Below are 18,864 nucleotides of genomic sequence, written 5' to 3'. Positions count from 1 at the left end.
CCTCGTCCTCTCCCACAGCTCTGACGTCCCCCATAGAGTACCAGAGGAACCACGTTGGTGGTAGCGGTCCAGGCGCTCCACCCAGCAGTAGCAGCAGTAGTACAGGAGGCCTGCCAGGAGGAAGCAGCTCCAACAGCACCTCCAACATGGGTGGTGGAGGAGGCGGCGGTGGCTCTGGAGGTTCGGGAAATGGCTCCTCCTCCCTGTGTGGCCCTCGCTCCCGACCTTCCCGCATCCCTCAGCCATCCTCACGCCTCCCCCAGCCCGTCCACCACCACCACCCGCCGGGTCCTGAGGGGCCCGACAGGTCAGCAGGTATGTGGTCACCCTGCCACCCTCAGTCCACCCTCCATCCCTCTAATCCCTTCTCAGACAGCAGCATAAACGGGGAGCTGTTAGCCTCAGAGGTGCCAAAGATGAGGAGACTGGATGGTCCTCATGGGAATAACAGTAATAACAGTAACAGGCCATCAGAAAGCATTGACGGCTGTGTCAGACCGAGTTTTGGAGGCTTTGAGGAAGCTCAGAAACATCCAACAGCTGGGATACCACAGATGGCTGTGGCTCCTCTCAATTTACCCCTAAAAAGCCCTCGAGTTGGGACGGTCTCCCCTCTGATTTCACCGCAGTCCCCAGTAGGAGGGGGAGGAGTAAAGGAGCCACTTATCCCCTCCAGCCCTGCTCACAAAAGCACCCCATTCTGGGCAATGGTCCCCCCCTCTCCCGCCAGCCGGCCTGGCTCCTTCTCCTATCCCAGCGACACCACCGGTGGTACTGGAGGCGGCGGGGACTCTTTGGGCAGAGGAAGTCATGGGACGCCCTCTCATCACCGCCACTCCACTCACAGTAAGGACATAGACCGAATGAGCACCTGCTCCTCCACCAGCGAGCAGTCCATACACTCCACCCAGAGCAACGGGGTAAGATGCCAAATTGAGACCAAGGCTTCAGCGAGGCCTCACTAAACACTAACCCCGCCCTCGCTGACAGGCTGTCAAACTGTCAGTCATCCTGCCGCTGCCTCTGAGAATGGCTTGTACCTGCAACGACTACCACGCTGGAGATTAACGGCTTTCTGAGTGCACTAACTTCACCGACAGTGTGTGTGTGAAAGGGAAATTTCTGGATCTTCAGGAATGTACTAACAGTGTGGATCTGACTTGTAAACAATCGTTGTTTCTGCTTTCTTTGCTACATCTCTGAGCTTCTGTATGTTTGCTTCTTTACTTCAGCTGTCAGACACTAACAGTTACCAAATAATAGAAAACAACAACTCTCCTCTTAAAGTATTTCCATTTTTACTCCTGTTAGATTTTTTTCTCATGTGATAACCTATAATTGCTGGTCAGACTTACAGCTCAGGATCTCTAAAACAAATTGCTGTTTTGGGAGCATGAAGTGTGAAGTTTGCAGTTGTCACACCTGTGCCCACAAAGGCTGCTCTGTGCTTCTCTTCAGCCTTTTCAGTGTCCTCTGGCTGATCACGTGTGTTCTTTGAAACTGTTTCTCACTACAACTTCACTCTTTACCTGGAAATAAAGTTCCTATTTTTGTCTTTTTCCTATATGTCATCACTTCTGCTACTTCTGTGTCATAGTGTAGCTGAAACTAACTCTTACATCATGTCTGCTCTTACCAGTGAAAACCTAAACATCACCAATGTTGAAAGCATGGTGCTTTCTTTGCTGCATGCTTCACAATATTAGCAAGGTTATTTGTGTTAATGTACCATCAATCAAATCAACTGTTTGATTGGTGTGAAGCTAATAAGACACTTATGTACTTCTCTTTTAAGGAATTAATATGCATGTGTATTTCATTTATAAACCATGTAGGTTTGCCTTCTTTTTTAAGTCTTATATCAAAGTTTTTAAATATTCGTCTTGTCCCACAGAGTGAAAGCAGTAGCAGCAGCAGTGTGTCCACCATGTTGGTGACCCAGGACTATGTGGCAGTGAAGGAGGATGAGATCAGTGTTGTGCAGGGTGAGGTTGTCCAAATGCTAGCCAGCAACCAGCAGAACATGTTCCTGGTGTACCGGGCAGCCAATGAGCACTGTCCCGCCGCTGAGGGCTGGATCCCTGGCTATGTATTAGGACACACCTCGTCCTCCATCACACCTGAAATCCCGGAAGGAACCATCAAGTAAGAGCAGAATATATTTTCTCTTGTTAAAAAAACAGTGTAGAATTAACAATGATTTTCACTTAAAAACTGGCCCTGTCTGTTTTTGTTTAAGAAAATCCTTATCATGGCACACAGCCCTTCGTATCCGTCGAAAGTCTGAGAAAAGAGACAAAGAGGGCAGGAAGATGGAGAATGGTTATCGCAAGTCTCAGGATGGCCTGGCCAACAAAGTCTCTGTCAAGGTAGAGTGGGGCCAACTTTTACTAACTCAGATAGGCAAATTATCTCTTTATTCTTGCTCTTTATTTGAATTGATGCATCAACAGTTCGATTTGTCTTTGCATCTCTGTTACAGCTCTTGAATCCCAACTTCATCCACGATGGTACGTAGACTTTTTTTTCTTTCAGTGAAAGAGTGAGAGTGTATGAGTGTGAATTTAAATATGAATAAGGAAACATACACCTTTGTACTGATGCACTCCTGAAAATGCATGCAGCCTGCCCTGGATGTCTTCCTGTGTTTCCTGCTCACACTTCATTCACAGTGTGGAGTTTTTATTGTTAGGTGGAAAAGGAGGAGGTCTCTGTAAGCAGAGACATGGCACTATGATGTCAGTTTCTTGCTTTAAATCAATGCTACATGTAATTGGGCATATTCATAGCACAAACAAAAGAGCAGGAAAGAACAAACTATTGCTTAAAAACATAATGCAGCAGTTTCATCTCATGCATTAGACTGCACCAGTCGCAGGATACATTATTACCCAGGGTGAATTCTCCTGAATATTTCTCGGTGGCAATATATCATCTCAATATGATTTTCGGTAAAGTTTTTTAAATGTCCGGTTAAGATCCTGATTGTTTCTACGCACAGATGCAACTAACCCCAAAACTTTTAGGCACATTTTCAAAGCTTTGCATTAAGCCAGTTTCAGACTGGATGCGTGAGACATGCGTCTTGTACAGGTGTAATACACACGCCTGATACACACATCTCATTCATGGCGAATCTAGAGATAAGACTTTTTGTTTTGTTCAGTTATCAGCTAAAATGGGCAGGAAAATGATAAATAGGGTGCCATATTTACCTTGTTGTATATATATTTATACACTATTTTGCCAAAAGTAAACGCCCCCACCGCCACACCATTATCCCCCCTCTACCAAACTTTACACCAGGCACAGTGCAGTCAGACAAGTACCGTTCTCCTGGCAACCGCCAAACCCAGACTCGTCCATCAGATTACCAGATGGAGAAGCGCGATTCGTCACTCCAGAGACCATGTCTCCACTGCTCTAGAGTCCCGTGGCGGTGTGCTTTAGACGCCTGCATCTGACGCTTTGCATTACATTTGGTGATGTATGGCTTGGATGCAGCTGCTCGGCCATGGAAACCTATTCCATGAAGCTCTGCGCACTGTTCTTGAGCTAATCTGAAGGCCACATAAAGATTGGAGGTCTGTAGCGATTGATTCTGCTGAAAGTTGACAACCAGTCATCTGTGCACTATGCGCCTCAGCATCCGCTGACCCCGCTCCGTCATTTTACGTGGCCTAACACTTCATGGCTGAGTTGCTGTCGTTCCCAATCGCTTCCACTTTGTTATAATACCACTGAGAGTTGACTGTAGAATATTTAGGAACGAGGAAATGTCACGACTGGACTTGTTGCACAGGTGGCATCCTACCACAGTACCACGCTGGAATTCACTGAGCGCCTGAGAGCGACCCATTCTTTCACAAATGTTTGCAGTCTGCATGACTAGGTGCTTGATTTTATACACCTGTGGCCATGGAAGTTATTGAATGCCTGATTTCAATTATTTTGGTGGGTGAGTGAATACTTTTGGCAATATAGTGTATGTACAGCCACATCAGTAGAATATATGTGTAATCTGTTTGTTGTTGATTAAGACAACCCGATGAAGGCCACAAGCTAAAAATGAGTCTGTTTAATAAAACTGGTCTCTAAACTTCTGCTAATTGTGAAACTTTCTGTTTACACACCAGTACAAAATGTCACAGGAAAGATACAGTCAGTATGACTACATTTCTGGTTTGTGCTTTTCAAGGTAAAAGCCTGGTTTAGCATTTCTATGAAGACCATACACTGGATCAAGGGATCAAGTCCCTTGTAGGGACGTTTATTTAAGTCAAACTAAAGAAGATGACCGGGCTTTAACAGCAGGGAGATGCAGCCAACACGTAGCACAATCACGCCTAGTGTGAATGCCGCACTGGGAAGAGCCAGAGCAGACGTGTGCAGCACATTAGCACAGCAAAACACATAGCCAGGTCTGAAACGGCGATAAGTATGCATTGTATTGTAACACTTTATATTAAGGCCTTTGTAATAAGCTGTAGTTAAGTGTTAAGAAGCAACTTCTGAGACCTTATAAAATGCTCATGCATGTATGTATTACCTGGATATTTCCATATACTGTGTAGTAGAGTACTCCCTTTCTTTTGAATCAACAAAATCAATCAGTGAGTCATTACTTGTATAGTGCCAGTTCATAAGTTATGTTAAGACGCTTTACAAATAGGGCAGGTCTAGACCATGATACTTTATTATGTATTATTTTAAAGACTTAATGTTAATCACCATGAGCTCAGCACTTGCAACATTTAGCATCATTACAGTGTCGAGGAAAACTTTTGGGGAGAAAGAGTCTAATGTTGACAGCCATCTGCTGAAGCCATGCTGGATTTCGAAACAATTGCATCTTATTACATCAGACAAAATATAATACTGTGTTAACGACTTTGAAAATACTCAATACCCCTTGCTACATTTGAATAAACAAAACTTACTGTTTTGTATCCAAAATTATAAATTATGTTTGTTTTACTATGTTACACATTTCTGTTGATTTCACAGAAAACGGTATAATCAGTCATGAATTAGATGATGATACCTATGTAATACTGTGGAAACAAGACTTCCTTTTGCAGTTCAGTAAACCGGTAGTATATATTAACAGTTTCTTAGTTAAGTCATAGAACTCACAAGGCACAAATTTGTGTTGATTTCACAGAAACAGAGGTAGCTGATAAATAAGGGTTCCTCTTTTTAAAGCCACTTTCCTACTTAAGATTCAGTGACTGCAGAGTAGCATTGTAAGCTGTTGATAAGTACATTATACATGATTTACTAATCTTAATAAGGCATTAATATTAACCTACTTAATTCATTAAACATTTACTAATATTGATAAGAGGTCTTTAAATTGTTAACAAATTTCTATAATGTGTTAATAATAATCTAACATACTATAATAACTATAGATTTGTACAATTATTAACACTCACTTTTAAAAAGTTTCTAATAATTTCTTACAGGGGAGCTAATAAGAAGTCAAAAATGTGTTATGGCTGTAATTAACTCTAACATAGTCTTAATAATGTTAATAAGCATTTTAAAATTCTTTAAGCTTCAGTTAACATACATTTTTTATGACGTCTTACAGGTGTTTGCAAGTTGATATTGATTATATTGAATATTCAATAATAAACCCATATGTAGTCTAATTTATGTTGGTGTATATAAATGCCAATAAAAGCCTGGGTCTGATAAGCAATGATAAATGTCTAGAGTATGTTTTATTATCAATTAACTAAGACTTTATATATGTTTAATAGCAAATTTCAAGGTCTTATAAGTGGCTAATTAACTATTAATTACCACATATTTCAAGAATCTTAAAATAAAGTGTTTATTTGTGCTGTAACAAAAAAATGAACATAAACTTAAAAAGTGTTATAAATTTTTGCTGAAATATTCATACTCTTAGGGTCTAAAAAGCTTTACATTTTGGAAACAATAACAGTCAAAACATAGTGTGTGCAGGACTTTCTAAGCTTTTGGTATTAAATGTGAACTGGCAATGGAAGAAGTGGATTTTATTCACATCACTTCTTTCATTTGTGTGGTTTCTTTTCAGCTCCTCCAGAGTTTCTCATCCCTGTCAGCGATGTAGCATGTGAGAGTGGCGACAGTGTTACCCTGAGGTGTAGAGTGTGCGGTCGACCAAGGGCCACCGTCATCTGGCGGGGACCTGACAACAACACTCTGAACAACAACGGACACTACAGCATCACTTACAGGTAACAGTGTATCTCCACCTCAGGCTTCTGTGAGGACATTTAAGTTGGCTTTAGTGCCCAAGCAGAAAAAAATAAACCCTTGTGTTTTTACTGATTTTTGTTCTTCACATGTCTGAGTATTGTTCTGAAGAAAAAAAATCATCCCACCCAATTTAATTTAATTAAAATTTTTTTGCTCATAATGAATCTTTGCCATAAAGAATCAAAATTTATTCAAAATTTGCCTGTTGAATAAAAGTGTAGATATATTTTTTAAATCTTTATATGAACAACTTTAATGACACAGAGAAGTAAAAGGGAACTAAGTGACCTAATTATCTTTTTAAATGTAAAGCATAAGGGTTATGGGATATTAAACATTGATTATAGAAAATATTGAGCAAAGCTTGAGTGACATCAGCCAACCCAATCCACAATGGCTGGTAGGTCTGAAACCTTCTGCAACAGCTACAATATGCTGGCTTGCAGTAATAACAGCCAAGCTTCCAATGACAAGTAACTCATGTCTTTCTTGAAACCAAAGCAGACGAGTTAAAAGAAAGACAAAAAAATACTCTCTATACAATGTTTGCCCATAAATGCATGAACTATTCTGAGCAAAATAGCTTTTTAAGCCAGGCTGGAGTGAGAATCTAAAAATAATCTAAAAAGAAATATGAATATTTCATTACTTTTTGTTTACTTTCCTCATTCAGCAAAGCTTGTTAGCTCATTTTAAGGTGGAGATAGTTGTGCATTAACAGTATCCAGTAAAAATGTCTAAGTGTTTGATTCTCTGAATTGTGTAACCTTTCAGCTTAAAGGTGTCAAAGGCTTGTCATTGCAAAGTTCCACATTTCCATTTATCTGCGTTCAAAATGAAAGGGCTTTTTAACCAATGCAGTCTGAACAGTGAACATAATTTGTCACACTTGCATGCAGTAAGGATGTGGTGCAATAATTCAGCAGCCAGCCTAAGTTGGAAAAACAAAAGCTACCGTGCAAATAGAATCATGTAGAATATATATATATATATATATATATATATATATATATATATATATATATATGTATATACTAACTTTATAGAACTGTGCTGTTTTATGATTATGTACTGTATGTTATACATTTTATACACTGTGATAACTCCAGCTTTATTCACATGGTGCTGGAACTATGTGCATTGTCCCTATATGAGTAAATAAATCTATATCACAAAATATAAAATGGCAAAAGCCTAATGCCTGCATCTTGTTTGATGATTTCTGTCTCCCTGCCCTCTTCTCTTTTTGACAGTGAGACAGAAGAAGCAGTTCTTCGTATCCTGGGAGTGACTGTAGAGGACAGCGGTGTTTACAGCTGTGTTGCCACGAATGTAGCTGGCACTGTCACCTCCTCCGCCAGCCTCAGAGTTTCAGGTAAGAATCCTAAAGCCCTTTTTATTGTGCATTTGCGAGTGATCTTTAGATATGTTTTATGTAAAGTTCATTTTATGGTTACTATGGGACATTTAACCCTTTAATTTGTTTTGAACGAAATAATTCAGCAGACAAACAAACTATATATGTAACTCTGTACCTTCACAGGAACTCCTGATGATGGCAGTGAAGCCCTTTGGAAGAACAGCTTTGAGTCCCATTACACTGAGATCACTGAGCTAGGACGGTAAGGATAGGATTTTGTGATAAAGCCCCATTTTAGTTTGATTCTGTGGTGTTTCTTCAACCACATCAAGCTGATAGATGCTCATTATATCTGACTTAATTTTTGCATCTCTAAAAATAGTAGTGACATAGTTGTTTGATAGAGATAAGGGGTTTATTTATGAATAGGATCTATTATTTCTCAGTTACTGACTGCTGTGTTGCTCCCTTAATTATATAGACATCTATTTATGACATACTCAAAAAACACAAGTGCCTATATCATCCAATGCTTAATTTGCCAATAAATATAGTCCAAGGAGATAAACTACAGGTCGAATGTTAGATTTACGGCAACAGGTCAATACATTTTGTCATTATATTGAAGAACTAAGGTATATATGAAGTATTCATATATTCCGCTGACCTCTTCCTTGTAGTGGCCGTTTCTCTGTGACTAAGCGGTGTGACCAGAGAGGGAGTAAACGAACAGTCGCAGCGAAACACGTCAACAAGAAACTGCTGCGGCGAGAGCAGGTGCTGCAGGAGATCAGACTCCTGCAGACTCTGGACCATCCCAACCTGGTCAGTATGCTGGACACGTATGAGACGACCAACAGCTACGTGATCATACTAGAGATGTAAGTTCACACATGTTTCCATGCAAATGTCTTGATTGACGAATAAAGTTCAGCCTTGTGACTTTTAAGTCCTTCATGATAAATCTACTGTGTGATTCTGTTTGCAGGGCAGACCAGGGGCGTTTCCTGGACTACATCGTGAGCTGGGGCAACTTGACGGAGGAGAAGGTGGCTCTGTACCTGCGAGATATTCTGGAGGCTCTCCACTACTTGCACAGCTGGAGGATAGCACACCTGGATGTCAAAGTAAGTGTTCACTTATCACACTAGAGCCAAATAATAAGTAAATTTATTTAATTAATGTAGTTATAAGGTAAAAATTGCAAAATTTCCAGTTCCATTTTTCTGGGTTTAACAACACTGTCTGCATTTCTTGTCTTCTGCAGCCTGAGAACATCGTGGTGGAGCATGCGTCTTCCCAGCCCGTGATCAAGCTAACAGACTTTGGTGATGCTGCTCAGCTGAACCCTTCCTCCTCCTACATTCATACTCTCCTGGGGAGCCCAGAGTTCTCCGCTCCTGAGCTGGTCCTGGGTCAACCTGCCTCGCTCTTGTCTGACCTCTGGAGCTTAGGTCTATAACATTTTTTTTTTTTAATCAAAAATGTATACGAAGCATTTTCAGTAACCATGGGTGGATGATACATAGACTCCTTAATCTCGTTTAATTGCACTGTTTCAATACAATGGGTTGGCGTTTTAATGTCACAATGTCCAATATATTTATGTGATAAAAAGACAGGAGCATGTCTAAGAAACACACATGACAAAAATAACCTCTAGCTGATGCTTGTAGTAATAGTGTTATAAAACTCAACTTCTCTTTGACACAAGTAGTGGGGGCTACAGAGAAAAATGTTTGGGAACCACTGCCATAGTAGAATATCAAAATAAGACATGCACATCCCTTAGTGGGTGTCTTTACACCTGGAAGCTCTTGTTAAATGATTAATTTAACAACAAGAAGTGATTTTTCATGCCAAGATGCTCTCCCCCAGACAGCATGTTGGCATCAAACATTGCTTCTTGTAAACCAATCTAATCACTGATCAGTCTGCTGGCTTTTCACTGTGTGGTTACAGGAGTGGTGACCTACGTCATACTGAGTGGCGCCTCTCCCTTTCTGGATGAGAGTTTGGAGGAAACGTGCCTGAACATCTGTCGCCTGGACTTCAGCTTCCCCGAGGACTACTTCCAGGGTGTGAGCTCAGCCGCCAAAGACTTTGTGTGCCTGCTGCTCCAGGGCGAGCCGGAGCGACGGCCCTCTGCAGCCTGCTGCCTGCAGGAGCCCTGGCTCCAGCCTCAAGGCGTGATGAACAGAGAAACCTTAAATCACACGCAGCCTCCATCTCCCAGCCGTCACACCACACATCTGGACACCTCCAGACTCATTTCCTTCATCGAGAGACGGAAACACCAGAATGACGTCCGGCCTGTTGGCACCATAAAGGCCTTTCTTCACAGCCGCCTGCTCAACCACATGTAAAAAACATGTAGAAGAAATAACTGCCTGTCCAGCAGTTATGGTGGATGAGTAACAAAGTTTGGTTCAGATGAGCTGTGTAAAAACCCTCCTAGGAGGGGCACCAGCAACATTTCCACTATGATCACCTTTTCCCTCACTAAGCCACTAAAGTCCTGCTGCTGCTGACTGATTGACCTCTGCTGACAAACCCTCTGACTCTCCTCATCCCCTTAACCCCATGGCATATTGTCTTTATGCCCGCACAACAAATGAATTGCTGGAATCTGTTTGAGATTTCAAACTTTGACTTAGCAGGGAGAAACTGAGCTTTCTCAACCATCCAGCGTGAGCGAGTCTTGCGTTTGGGACAGTATTAAACAGAGAAAAATAGAATACTGTAAAATAAGAGTACTTCAGGCTGCTTTTGGTTGAACATATGAAAATGTTTTTTTGTAACGAGAGATTACTTTTTGTAAATGAAACTATGTACAGTGAGGAAACAGAGAACTGTCTTTATTCATACCTTTTGGAAAACAAAGGTAAGTAGGTAGAGCGAAAACAAAAGAAGGGCGAGCAAAGTGGCACCCGTCAGCAGGGTCCACTTCTTTCTGGAACTTATTGAAGACCAAAACCATGTTTTCCAGAAACACGTTGTAGTTACATTCAGTGCAATAGTTTGCTTATCCTTATGCCCCATTCAGTTTGAAAGGAGAAATCATTTCAGTTTTTGACACAAAGAGAAACTTGAACAAGCTTCACAGCTAATGGGAAAAAAGCTTCTCAGATTCCTATCTGCATCCGCCTTATTTGTAAATAACGTATTCCTGCCTTTCATTCTCACTTTGAAGAATTGATCTCAAATGAACAAAAGCTATTCCATTCGCCGAGTATTAGTGAGTCCATGCAGTCGCTCCCTGCGGACCCTCAGCAGCTGGATCTCACCTTGAACAAAACGCTACTAGAAATGCACTCGTGTTTTGCATTGACCCCCATGTGCAATGTTGCAGCTTTAACATTTATGCAACTATTTATGAAGACTTGTGTTGTAGCCGTATTTTTAAAAAGGCATGTACGTACCTGGTACTGCGATAGATGTCTGTATTGTGTTAACTCTTATGTATTAAGTTCAGTATTAATATCTGCAAAAACCCCCAGACAAGAGGAGGGATTAATGTATAAAAAATGTGTATCTATAAAATATAGGCACTTATGCTTTCATTTGTCATGTTCTTATTTTCTGTAACAATACCAAAGTTGACTTTGCTTTCTTTTCCTTCTTAAATGTGTTTTTTTTTTTTTTTTCTCACGTTAAGTTATAAAAACCACTCTGAACCATGACATATAAGTGTTTACAAAGGTTCAGTCTGGCTTTATTTATTCTTCTTGTAATAAGAAATTGTTTGGTGGTTTATTGCTAAAAAAACCTAATATTTCACTTGTATTTTTTTCAAGCTGTGCACAAAAGTGGTTTGCTGTGTGAGTTTGTTTGGCTTTTATAGGTAGATTCTGGTGTATGTCGCTAGATTTTTTAGTACCTAAGTTTGACGTCATAAGGCAAATTTTATCAACATTTTTACCTAGATTTAGGTCTTGAGAATATCTCTTATTGTGGCCCATTCACCATGGACTTCACTTGATTGGAGATTTCCATGTTAAAGGAGATACCCAAAGTTTTGTACCACCAATAGTTCAAATATTTCCCCTTAAAAACACACTCGGCATCAACAGGTAGCCACCATAAAAAGGATAGCTTTTCAGTTTTAATATGAAGTAGTTGATGTTAGAAGTGAAGAAGATTGTTCTTTTTTTAAAGTGCTGGTTGAACGCTTCAAACTAGAGAGGTGGATGTTTTTTATTTTATTTTGCAGATTTGAAAAGGTTAATGTCCGACAACCTTATTTAAAGAAGTCAATAACATGTTGAGTTCAATGCCGTGTGTTAGTCTGTATAGTCTTAGTCTCATTTTGTCTCATTTTTATTTATTGTTGTGGATCTGGCTTTTCCCAAAATCATGCTTTTACTTACTCAGTCTTATTCTGTTCAGGCATCTTCATGAAAGAATATGATGTAAGTAATCAAATGCTTTTGGGAAACCCTGCCTACATGTGATGTAAAGATGTACAGAGAGGGTTGAGCAGTTTGCCCACACCCAGGATGTAAACCTCATGTCATATTTTAAATACACATAGAACAAGACTGCAGCAATGTCATTTTGAATGTCTTATTATGACTTATTTTTACTTTTGCATGTATATTTCTTTGTACAGAAGATTGTGTTTACATGTTACTAAGTGTTGTAAATATTTTATTTTGTCCTCGGTTATTTTGCCATTAAACGTACAAGGAACTACTGTCTCTCAGATCCTGTGTGCACATTTACACACAAACACCCACACGTCGCGTCCAGAAACTTTTGTTGTTCATTTCATAATCTGAAGGTGGTTGGGCAAGCTGATTTTTCTTTCCAGGCATAAGTAGGAAGGGAAAACCCCTGATTGGTTTAACAGTTTATCAAATTGGAAGAGAAAAGCAACAATAAATGACTGATCTTACACTGGATTAGTCATTTTTCTCATTGATAATTCATCTCAAAAGTTAGCTTAAAACAGCACTAAAGGAGCCGGTACTCTTTGTTATATTATTTACAGAAAAGAAATGTGTCCCCAATGTGGAAGCACAGAGGCAAGAAAAACTTTTAAAATAAAAAGCAGAACAGCTGAAAACAACGTTAAAAAATGTGTAATATTAGTAATAACAGCATAATAGTGATATGAGTATGACTTTCAGTGACAACTCTTATAGTTGAGTTTTCTTAGAAGACATGAAGATTAAAGCAAAGTAACATGCAAACGGAAAGAGAGAGAAAAGGAGCTCAGTGTGACAGGTCTTTCAGCAGTCTAAGCGTAACCAGGAGGTAGTCTAGCCTTAACTGGGAGTTTACCTAACACACATAAATGAGTCAGAGTTCATGCTTGTGACTTCAGGTGCTCCTACAGCAGTGGTTCTTACCTGGTGGGTTAGAACCCAAAAGAGGGTCGTGGAGCTGTTTCAGAGGGTTCCAGACGTGTGTAAAAAAACATGATTTCAAAAAGTCTATGAGGCATTGAAGTCCTTAGGAGACAAACATCTATACATTATATTTCATCCTTTTTTTTAATCACAATAATGTGTCAATTTAAATGTTTTCTAAATATCTTAACAGATTTATCTCCTTTTCTTGCCATAACAAAGCTAGTTTTCCAATGTTGGTGATGTTATTCCTCAAGATCTCTGAAAATATTGCCCAAAAATGTACAAATTATTGTGGGAAATGGGGTGAAAACAAATTAGAGAAAGAAAATCAAACAAATGAGCTTAAATCTTGTTTCTGGGTTCCCCTCCAAAATTCATGAAATAAACAAACAAAAAAAACTTTTTTTCTGTTAAAAATTAAAAACAAAGAAACTTTGTGCTGTGTCTTTTTTGCTTTTGTTATTTACACCAACAAATTAGACAGCATACCTTGGTCCAGTAGGATACTCTAAGTCTAAAAAATAAGACTTCTTCTTGTAGTCATGTGAAAAGACTGTGATGTATCAGATATTTAGACTAATGACTGGAAAACTCCGCTTCCTGCGATAAAACCATGCTGGGCTTAAAAAACAAGAATGAGTGTGAACAGTTACTGTCTCTGATAAAGATGTGTACAAGTGATAACCTATACAAAATCCTTTGGTGGGGGTGTCACTGATCTTATCTCTAATGCAGACAGCCTTTGTGCCTAATTCTCTACATCACTGATACACCACATAAACTCCCCGCCTACCAAATCCATATCTAATGCCAGTAAATGCTCAAATATCTTAAAAGAGAAAAATTACCAGAGTCTTTAGTCCTTTTGTTTGTGTTACTTTAGAAACCAAATTAGATCGTAAATGATGCTAATCTACCATAGGTAAGGCTTTTATATCATGTGACGGAACAGATTCATGCCTTGATTAATTTGTTGTTGTTCAAAAAGAGCACACTTTACCTTCAGGTTATCTGCAGCATCAAGTCTGCACATGTTTTTGAGGCACGGCAACATAATCAGGTGTCAAATCTACCTCGTTTTTTTAGCAGCAAATACTTTGCATGAAACCACAGAGGATGTATGTGTTGAATCCCACCAGGGTAAATTTTGATCTTAATCTCATGCAAGAGCTGTCAGGTGTGAAGGTGTTGCATGCCGGCAAAGTGTGTCACTTCTGTTTTTCATGTTATGTTTGTGTCACGTAGTTTACCTCGCCTACCTACAGCAGCATGATATTTTCATTAATTGATTTCCTGGTGATGTTTATTTCTTAGTGACCAGACAATTCCCCACTTTATGTGACAGCTCATTCGCTGCAGCTTCTGGGTAACCTTCGGTGTCCTTCACCCACTGATTTTAGCATTCAGTCATAAAGAAACCCCCATTTGACACTTACTTTCATGGTGAAAACAAATGAAAGTCAAATGACCAATTTATCTACTTTTTAGCTGCCTCTATTAGTAAAACGTTGACTTTCTACTGTTGAAAGATTCTTAGAAAGCTAAGGGTTCACAGAGACCTGACAATGATCATCACACAAGATTTGGCCCTTACAGACTTGCAGCAATGTACTTTCAGACCACTAGATGGCCCTATTGAGCTGATGTGCATTTCATCATTTGATGATGGCACATGCAAAATAAGTGTATAATAAAATTAGCATGGGGGATATGTGAGTAAAATAGCCCTATGTGTATTAGTAAAGCAAATTAAAACAGTGATCTTTGCATAAGCTCCTCATACATTTGCAAGTGAAGTCAGAAAACTAGAAATCAGATTACTAAGGGAACACATTTTTACAATTAAGCACATAATTACCATAGTGGTTAATGTTTCATGTTGGACAATGATGTTCTCTGTTTTAATAAATGGGTCTGCTTCATGTCTTGGAGCAAAGCAACCATGCACCATGTACTTTTTGGGTGCAAATTTGAAAAAAAAATTACATTTTTTTTTTTTTGATACAAACTTAAAGGTGCACCACATCTCTGTAAAAATAAAAGCTGGAAACATCTCAAGCCCCCTGAAAATATCAGGGCAAGTCCTGCCTCTCTTACAGCTAAGTTTCAGAAGAGATGACATTTTTCTTTAAGTGGAAATATGATTCATTGAAATTAAGAGGCCCTCCTCCTTACTTCTTGTGCAATTGCAGTTCTTGGTATTTCAGTTTGTGTTAGTCACATAGATTTCAATACTTCAGCTTGCCTGTATTTTTCATACATCTCTGTTTATAATTTGTTAGAGCCTCCTTTTTTTTGTTAATTGGCAATTTTTTAATCCTGAATAGAAGATTTGTCCTTTTCTCTTAACTGTGAGCTCATTTTCTCCTCAATGATCTTCAGACAGGAACACTTACATCACAGATTTATTGGAAAATGGATACAGAGTTTTGCTCAGGAATGCAGGCTCTGCTAAAAAGATTCTCTCTAGGTTAACAATGCAGCATGCTCTGACTATCCAGGGAATGAGTGCTGAATGCCAGGATTCAACAAAGGCCAGAAAGGAGGAGGCTGGGGTGGTGGAGGCACAGCTTTGCCAGCAGCTGTGTACTGTTATCAGCTCTGATGGAGCAGCAATGAGAAAGAGGAATGTCATACTTAATGGACAGAAAGAGCTGTGATTGGTTTAGAGATTTGGAGCCAGCTGATTGGAGGTTGGTTTATGACTGCTATGCTCTACATGAACTAACACGATGTTTAAAAAAGACACTTACAGTGACATGAAAAAGTGTTTGCCCCTGTTCTGGTTCCTGAGGTTTTGCATATTTATCACGCTAAGATGTTTTGGATCATCAAACCAATTTTAATATCTTACAAAGACAACCCAAGTAAATACAAAATGTAGTGGCTGAATGAGTATTTACTTTTTTAAAGAGGGAAAAAAAAATCCAAACCTATCTGGCCCTATGTGAAAAAGTAATTGCCCCCTGAACCTAACAACTTGTGCCACTCTTGGCAGCAGTAACTGAAATCAAACATTTGTGATAACTGGTGATGAGTCTTTAGCATCACTGTGGAGGAATTTTGGCCCACTCTTCTTCACAGAATTGTTTTAACTCTGCCATATTGGAGGATTTTCAAGCATGAACTGCCTGTTTAAAGCCCCACCACAGCATCCCAACTGAATTTAAGTCTGGACCCTGACTTGGCAACTCCAAAACCTTAATTTTGTTTTAGTTTTTCTTGAGCCATTCAGAGGTGGACTTCCTGGTATATTTTGGGTCGTTGTCCTGCTGCATAACCCAAGAGCGCTTGAGCTCGAGGGCATGAATTGATGGCAGGACATTTGCCTTCAGGATTTTCTGGTAGACAGCAGAATTCATCGTTCGATCAATCACAGCAACTGGTCCAGGTCCTGAAGCAGCAAAGCAGCCCCAGACCATCACACTGCCACCAGCATGTTTGACTGTTGGCATTATTATCTTAATGTTTTAATTGTTTTAATCAAATGCTGTGTTATTTTTACTCCAGATGTAACGGGCCACACACCTTCCAAAAAGTTCAACTGTTGTCTGGTCAGTCCACTGAATATTTCTCCAAAAGTCTCAGGGATCATCAAGATGTTTCTTGGCAAATGTGAGACAGCCCTTAGTGTTCTTTTTTTGTCAGCAGTGGTTTTGGCCTTGGAACTCTCCCATGGATGCCATTTTTGCCCAGTGTCTTTCTTATGGTTGAGTCATGAACTCTGACCTTAACTGAGGCCAGTGAGGCCTGCAGGTCTTTGGATGTAGTTCTGGGTCCTTTTGTGACCTCCTGGATGAGTCGTCATTGCTTGGATGGAGTCCCAAAGCCTTGGAAATGGCTTTGTAACCTTTTCCAGACTGATAGATTTAACCTCTTTGTTTCTCATTTGTTCTTGAATTTCTTTGGATCATGGCATGATACATTTCTTTTTGAGATCTTGTAGCCTACTTCACTCTGTCTGACAGCTTCTATTTAAGGGATTTCTTGATTCAACAAGTGTTAATATCTCAGGGTCAAACACTGCAGAGATGACTTTAACTCCCAAAATGTCACTTAAACTCTATGAGTAAAATGATCTTCAGTGCTGGAGTTATTCGACATTGTTTATCCACCAGTGTTAGTATCAGTGTTCAGCTAATCTAAGCTCCGCCCACTGTGAATTCAAATCTGGGGAGATGAGTAGGCGGAGTTCCCCATCATTCCCGAGGGTGTATATGAGTTCAGATGTGAGCTGTTGAGTTTGGATGTGAGATCTGCACAGTACATAAAGTAAACTTTGAATGAATTATTATCAACTTTTACTTGAGTAGATTTAGAGAACAGTTCTTTTACTTTAACTTAAGTCACTTTCAACCAGAGTAAATGTGCCTTTGGTAGAGTCCAATAGTCATGTTCTTTTTCCAAGCCTGGTTTTTATGTTTTGCTGTTGTGTATACATCTGCATGTCAAAGCACTTTGTAAAACCCTGATTTTTCTTCATTCTTTTATTTATTTATCTATTTTATTTAATTAGTTGATAAGCCTTAATCACTGCACTGGTGGTCCATGCCAGTTCCCAGCACTAAATATTTTGTTATATGTTTTTATTTTAATGATTATTTCTGTTTATTATTTCAGGTATTTGTTACCCACTAAGGTTTCATGTCACACATGAAAAAATTATTGTGCTGCACCAGTTGATTGGGTGCCTATTAGAAATTTCTGTTTGTGGTCCGTGAAGACCCCAGCCAGTCCGTCCAGGTGCACATTTGTTTATTTATGTTGTGGCACCTTTTCAGCTATTTTCATCCACATGTTATTCTTACTTTATATTCGTCATTATTAATAGTATTTATTTTACCAGTTTTATATATATTTTGTCTCAGATTCAGAGTGAACTACTTTTCTGCATATGGACAACAGATCTTGTATTATGTCATATGACTGTTTTTTATGTATGTCGGAAAATCTGTTCAGTGCTGCTGTCTTGGCCAGGATACTCTTGAAAAAGAGATTTTTAATCTCAATGAGGTTTTATCCTGGTAAAATAAATAAGTAAACAATACTCCAAGTTTTTGTTGTAATGAGTGTGTATAAATATTGGAAATATGCAGCCATATTTTTTTAATCAAGGTAAATTTTTATTCATAACCACTCAAGTCCATAACAAAGTGAGTTAGTGGCTGAAAACGTCCCAACTGGACCTAAAGTTTCATGTCATTACTGAAGGGTCCACCTGGATCCCAGTTCTTCCTCGAACATCTGACACTAAATGAAATTACTGATGTATACTAAATTAAAAGTAAGGCTGCAGATTTATTTTTTCTTAATGAAAATTAATATTTAAAGACAGCTGCTCAGGAGGTGTAAGACTTTGAAGAAAAGCAGGATGAGAAATATTGTTCAGTGTTTAAATGACCAGGCTTAATGCAGAAAAAACAACAGGGTGGATTAACAAAATGGCTCAGTTTATTGTATCATTTGCATTTACATCAAGCAGATTCAGTCTGAGGTAAAAATCCCCTCCCTTTAACCATCTGCATCTTGACAATAAAACAAGTAGTAAAATACATGCATGAATATATATATGTATATATATATATATATATATAATTTATATTGTAAAAAATATATCAAATGTAAAATAAGGAAGGTACATGTCAATATAAAATTGGAGTACAGTAGCCTACATCAAATCACAGAAAAATAGAAGAACTAACAATATATTGCTCGCTATAATACATAAATATTTGATATAAAATCATCATTGTAAAAAAATAAAAAATGTACATATTTTTCTAAAGTTCTCTATCCAGTTCTCCCAACCTTTACAGAGTCTAATACATGATAACTACAAAAACTTTTAAATGTCATCTTATTTTTGATAAAATGAACTCCCTGCCTGCAGAC

At 39.0% G+C, this 18,864-nt stretch overlaps 1 protein-coding gene across 4 annotated transcripts in view; it reads left to right on the top strand.

The window, feature by feature from the left end:
* Positions 1-12,292, top strand: part of triob (trio Rho guanine nucleotide exchange factor b) — a 173,541-nt gene extending 161,249 nt beyond the window's left edge. For 3 of the 4 annotated variants that reach the window (XM_041793001.1, XM_041793000.1, XM_041793002.1), the window contains 11 exons: positions 19-920; positions 1,895-2,145; positions 2,240-2,369; positions 2,483-2,510; positions 6,071-6,233; positions 7,509-7,630; positions 7,799-7,877; positions 8,296-8,496; positions 8,604-8,742; positions 8,883-9,069; positions 9,578-12,292. In XM_041793001.1, the coding sequence (XP_041648935.1) occupies positions 19-920; positions 1,895-2,145; positions 2,240-2,369; positions 2,483-2,510; positions 6,071-6,233; positions 7,509-7,630; positions 7,799-7,877; positions 8,296-8,496; positions 8,604-8,742; positions 8,883-9,069; positions 9,578-9,981 (2,606 nt within the window). In that variant the 3' untranslated portion in view covers positions 9,982-12,292. Of the gene's footprint in view, positions 1-18; positions 921-1,894; positions 2,146-2,239; positions 2,370-2,482; positions 2,511-6,070; positions 6,234-7,508; positions 7,631-7,798; positions 7,878-8,295; positions 8,497-8,603; positions 8,743-8,882; positions 9,070-9,577 lie in introns of those variants that run through there. The other variant, XM_041793003.1, reaches the window with a different exon arrangement.
* Positions 12,293-18,864: the final 6,572 nt, after the last annotated feature.

Source organism: Cheilinus undulatus, linkage group 8 (genome assembly GCF_018320785.1).
Source record: "Cheilinus undulatus linkage group 8, ASM1832078v1, whole genome shotgun sequence".
NCBI classification, from domain to species: Eukaryota; Metazoa; Chordata; class Actinopteri; order Labriformes; family Labridae; genus Cheilinus; species Cheilinus undulatus.
The sequence above is the reverse complement of the archived record's forward strand: the minus strand, read 5'-3'. Positions and strand labels throughout refer to the sequence as shown.